Genomic DNA, 5943 nt, shown 5'->3' on the forward strand with positions numbered 1-5943 from the left:
AGTTTTTGCGAATTCAATTTACTTATAATACTTACACGCGTTTTGGCCCAGCTTTATCCCTCACCTTTGAACAGTAAATTCATCATCCAAAGTTTATCCGGATTTCAATTATAAGAGTATACTGTTTGAATCGAAATACTCATGCAAACGTTGAACGCTTTATTTCGCACTTTAAGCTCTATTTTGCAAAATGACGGAATTTATCAAGGAAAGTTTCCGTTCCTTCAACCCGGTTTTATTGACCATAACATCACTCTTTTTTTCCAGATCACAACAACAACAACGGACGATAAATGGTTGTTTCAAAGGCCTTTAAGCAGAAGGCACCCAAGTTGATTTTAACACAAAAAGCTTGCCCCGCCAGTGAGCAGCAGCTTGTCTTGCTTGTAAAAACCTATTTTTTCCAGAATGCCTGAGAACCATGAAAAAAATAAACACAAAACGGAACTGGTTTACGCAGGCTTGGAATGTGACCGGGCGCTTTTTTATTCAGAGCCACCAAGGACTGGAAGCCGATGCTCAGGTTTGGCGCAAGGGGGTTCATCAAACACTACAACTATTGATGCAACAAACAGTGAACTACAGGAGAACGAGGGGGACATCCAGAAAATTGAAAATGATGCGACGCAGGAGTCAAAACTGACCCAAAAAGAATTAGTCTTATGTCAAGAAAAACAGCGGGGCTTGAAACAACGGGAGGACTTATTAGCAAAAGAAATTCTGCCTGAGAAACAAAAATCTTCAAGCGGTGATGATGACTCTGTAGAAAGCAACCACAGTGAGTATTCAATTGGAAATGAGCTGTCCCCAATAAATGGACAGCTGTCTTGCATAGGGAAAGACGATATAAGACAAAGTTATACAATCGCTTGCGAAAAGATAAATATGGTCTTGAAAGATCGACAGGAGGCAGAAATAGTATGCGACAGTCTAAAACTGGTAAAAGATGTACTTCACTCAGTTAAGGACAAATTATTGTCTCCCGAGTCTTACGCCGCTAATCAAGAAAGAAAACTGCTGGGCGAAATACCTGAAATTAACAAATTGGAAACTAAATTAAGGGTCTCACAAGATACTGTGGTTGCAACGGAAGATTCATCTCCTAACGAGCCGAGAACAAATGCTTTGAACGGACAAGCGGACGACACCAAAGCAATGAGTCCCATTTTACAGGATATTCCTTTGGTACTCCGAGAAACACTTAATGTCACCATCACAAAATCAAGTGAATCGACGGAGAACAAAGTTAAACCGTGCTCCACAAGTGATACACACTGTGTCACTAAAATGGAATCGGTTCTCACACATAACCTCACAGAAATCATAGAAACCGAAATCAGTGACAGCAGCAGCAGTGGAAAGCTATCAGCAAACAGTCTTTCCACAGTCAACACTCACATCGTGGCAAAAACTCATCCCGACGGGGGTTGGGGGTGGTTCGTTTGTGTTGGCGCATTTCTTGTTCAATTTATGGTGCTCGGGATGCAAAACTCGGCAGGAATAGTTTACACTGAATTGGTTAAAGAATTGAAGTCTCCAAGAGGTGCCACTGGTGAGATTTTTCTGCTTATACGGATAGTTGCAGCTACATTAGACTCCCTGACGATACGTCTTCTTGTTGAATTCGCTGGAACATGCAGGGTTTGTACCACAACCCTACCTTAAATTAGTAGTAACTATATAAACCGGTTGGCTGAGTGTAGAGGGGGGGAGAAGGAGTGCGTTTAACTCCGGCCAGACCTACATAGGGGCTCCTTAAATGATTGAGAAGAAAGTCCTGCCTTTGTGATGACATGCAGCTAGACTTCCTAGATAGAAGAATTAATGAAGTTTTTATAGGTGTCAACTTTACTGAGCGTTAAGACAATAATTGGGGACACTGTGCAGAAATCACATCAAGTCTTATCAAATCGTACGTTGGTTTCTGAGGAGAGGGGAAAATCGGAGTACCCAAAGAAAAAACGCTCAGAGCAGGGAAGAGAACCAACAAAGTCAACAACCCACACGTGACGCAGTCAAGAAGTCTGCATGGGAATCGAACCCGGGTCACATTAGTGGGGGGCAAGTCCCTGCTCCGAATTAAGGACGGTGCCTACTCATTCAAAGGTATTTTTGCGCGGTTTACTGACTATGTGGGAAAAGCAGATCTTAACAAGTGTTATTGAAATCCAAAAAGAAAATTGGGAGTAACCACGCATTTTTCGAAGATAATTAATCAACAATATTTGTAAAAAGCTCTAAAATACAAAGCAATGTATGGCGTTCTTTTCCAAATTCAAACTTAATTATCTCTGAAAAATGCGTGGTTACCTGCTAAATTCCACTTTCTCCGCATAGTTTTGAACCGCGCAAAAATATCCCTGTATTAATAAGCACCGCCGATAGGAAATCCGAGTATCTCGTGATGCGCAGAACGTATGCGCAATAACAATAGTAGGCACCGTCCTTAAGATTGAAACCCCAGCCGCACCCTCTTATACTGAATGTGCGCATTTAGAAGATTTAATGCGCTTTCAAAGACTGAAAAACCTAATAGTGAAATAATATTAATTAAAACAACATCACCGAATAAAAAGCATGTCAAAGGTAAAAGTATGTCAAGGCAACTAACTAATGTTCAGTTTTTGATGATTTTGGAAGGAAAACTGTTTTGAAATTGCTTTCACCTTCTTATATTTTAGCATGGGTAGGCTCTCTCGCGACTGGTATTATGTTCTTTCTTGGTCCATTGACAACCTCCCTGTGCGAAAGACTTGGTTGCAGAATCGTCACCATTTGCGGGGGCCTAGTATGTATCCTAGCACTGTTGTTATCATCTGTTGTTACCAGTCTCCCCCCGTTGTACTTCACTTATGGCCTAATGTTTGGAACTGGAACTAGCCTGTGTTACTTTCCCACAATCATCGTACTTTCAAAATATTTTAAACGGCGAATAGCGATCGTGAATGGTTTGGTAACGGCTGGAAGTGGAGTCGGCACTCTCGTGATTGGTCCAGCCATACAAGTGCTATTTCTACGCTACCGTTTGGCAAATACATTTCGCATCGTGGCGGGAATTTTTAGCATTGTGATATTGTGCGGAGCAAGCTACCGTCCCGTTCCCGCTAAATACGCGCAGTACAACGACGCGGAGAACAAAGGGGAAGAAAAGCGGAAGGTTTTTGACTGGAGCATTTTCAAGAATAAAGGATATGTTATTTGGCTTATATCTCTAGGAACATTTCAGCTTGGGTACTTTGTTCCATTTGTGCATCTGGTAAGAGATTTAATTTACCGCGACTTTAAAATTGAAAGTTCCCTTTCAAGAAAACCTCAAAACGATTATATCATTTTTGGTTTAGAAATTCTAAAACCGCTATCTCCTTAGTCGCATTGAGTCCACACAGTCCGCAATTCAAAATACTTGGCTTTCATAAAAAGTCCATAAGCCCAGAGAGGCCAAGAGTCCATGAGTTCGAGCGAGCAACTCCCATATATTCCTGTCACGGCATTTTCACAGACCGATTTATTTTTAAATTGAATTTCCTGCGGATGAGACTCTCGCAGGAGCCCGATGTTGAATCACAGGAAACTAGATTGACGTCATAGCGTCACCGAACCGGAACTGCCTTTGTTGTTTTGCGGCAAAGGTAGTCCAAAAATAGAATGGTCTGTAAAAATGCCGTGACATAGGCTTAGTACAGGAGTTCCTCGTTCCTACTCATGGGCTCATGGAGAGACCGATATCTCCAATATGGGACTCGCGCACGGGGTTTACGAGCGAATGGTCTTATCTAAGTCTAAAATACACTTACCGCCAACTAGTGGCCAATCAGATTCGGCCTGATGACCTCAATATTATAAGACCTTTGATTGGTGCGCAGCCGTTTTAAAAGTTAATAATAGGGAATTTAAGAAACTAGAACGGCCACGGCAACGAAAAAGTCATTTCAAAATAGAGCTTTGCGATGCTTAAGAATTTCGCGATTATTCTATCTTGTTCATGTTGTACAATATTTGCAAAATAATCCGTTAACTGGATTGGTACGAACGGTTTTGAGGTAAAGATAGAGAAGGAAGGATTCACTGTTGTTTGCTCGCGTCATCAAAACTTTAATTTTGGTCGTTTCGCGCTGCTGTCTCTCGGAAAGAAATGTACAAATTGGCCTGCCACATGTACAGCACGACCCATTTTTTCATCTTTAAAGCCTGGTTTACACTGCGACATAAACATAAGCATAAGCATACCGAAGTTCACACTTGTTGCATAAGCATAAAAGAAGTGACATACGCAAGCGCAGTTAGCTCCAGAAAAACTCGCTGCAACTCGAGCAACGTTTCCAAAATGACGGACCAAGTCTGAAGAAATTCTCCTCCTACTATTACTCCTTCTGCTTCATAGACGGAAGAAGACGACGGCGAAAGGAGAGAAAACGAGAAAACAGACTGAAGAGGTCCTGTTGGGTAAGGGATATTTTTCGAAAGAGAAAAGAACAAGGAGACTCTGGAACTGCGAGTAGCGAACCGAGAATTTTATTTCTGGCGATTTGTCGCAAAGGCAGGGATAATTGCGAAGCCCCCCAGCAAGTTTCTCGTTTAAAAAAAAAACAATACTTTCGGACGCCATCTTAGGCACTATTAACTTGAATATCCGTTGGCATAAAAAACAACTGACACCTCGGTCTTTAATATGCTTATGTTTATGCTGCACCCGGTTTACACAGTTATAAACGTGACATAAGCATAAGGATAAGAAATTGGAAACGATTCCTTTTTCTTATGCTTATGCTTATGTCACTCAATTATTATTAGTTTATGTTTTTTTGTTTAGATATTTTTATAACAAGTCTGCTTACCATAATACCAGTTGGGCCTGCTTATTTCTGTAAATTAGTGCTCTTCTCTCGCTCTCCCGTGCTCTTTCTTGTTCTTTTTGCCGTTTTTCGTCATCATTATTCAGCCTGCGTTCTGCTTGCTGTTTCTTCCTCGATTCTTCCGCTGCTCGTCTCTATAATTTCGTCTCTTAATTCGGGCTCTTTCCTACTTCCTCTCTGGTTGTTTGTCATTGATAATTCACCAGTTTTATTGTGCTCTCAGACGCACTCTTTCCCTTTGAACATGGCTTATTCGTCGCCTGCTCAACGGTTTCTTTCTCTTCTTTCTTCGTTGTACCACATATTCAAAAAAACTTAGCTCAAGTTGTCTTTTGGTTGTCTTCAAAATTTTTGCTCTTTTTAATTACAATGCTGTCAACTGCAGTACACCAGCCATGAAACTTCCCGCCGAAAACACGGGTTCTAGCCGATGTAACTTCCCGCCAAAAAAAACCGGTTTCATCAGTGCCACATTTCGGGTGTTGGCTTCTATGAAAAATTGAACGAACGGAAGGTACGGACGTCGTACAATGACATCATAATTCATCATAACCAAAACCAAAATTTCTCGCATCCATGGGATACCATATTTGCATTGTGGTCCCTGCGCGCCTTCGGTTCGAGGAGCTCCGCGAGGGACCAGGCATCGGTGACACTTAAAGCTGATGACACAAAGATAGTGCTATATTTAAAAGAGGGAACTGGTTTTGAAGCTCGGCAAACATCAAAGGAGCAAACAAAGATGCCAAGATTTAGGCTGGAAAGTCCACGACCGTGCACAATCTTTTGTTTTGCGCTCACACACTATGCATGAATTATGTAATGCACACGTTTCTCTTGGTTAGTTCCTCAGTACGATGTAAACAACTATTGTCTTTTGTGCACAGTCAAGGCCAAAAAAGAGAACAAAAACATACAACAAAGAAATTTGTCGGGTTTCACAACCATTCCCCTCTATTAACTATGGTTGAATGAATGAATGATATATATTATATGAAATGATCCGGAAAATTAAGCAGCTGCGAAGAAAGCCTAAAAAATATCCAGGCTTGAACGGGGAACATGAGTGATAGTAATAGAGCAGTGAGTG

At 41.3% G+C, this 5943-nt stretch overlaps 1 protein-coding gene across 1 annotated transcript in view; it reads left to right on the plus strand.

Annotated features, from left to right (window-relative positions):
- Positions 1-408: 408 nt before the first annotated feature.
- LOC137981796 (monocarboxylate transporter 10-like) overlaps positions 409-5943 on the plus strand; it is a 9649-nt gene continuing 4114 nt past the window's right edge. The window contains exons 1-2 of the mRNA XM_068828843.1: positions 409-1552; positions 2682-3256. Coding sequence (XP_068684944.1) covers positions 409-1552; positions 2682-3256 — 1719 coding nt within the window. The remainder of the gene's footprint in view (positions 1553-2681; positions 3257-5943) is intronic.

This window comes from Montipora foliosa, chromosome 13 (genome assembly GCF_036669935.1).
Source record: "Montipora foliosa isolate CH-2021 chromosome 13, ASM3666993v2, whole genome shotgun sequence".
NCBI classification, from domain to species: Eukaryota; Metazoa; Cnidaria; class Anthozoa; order Scleractinia; family Acroporidae; genus Montipora; species Montipora foliosa.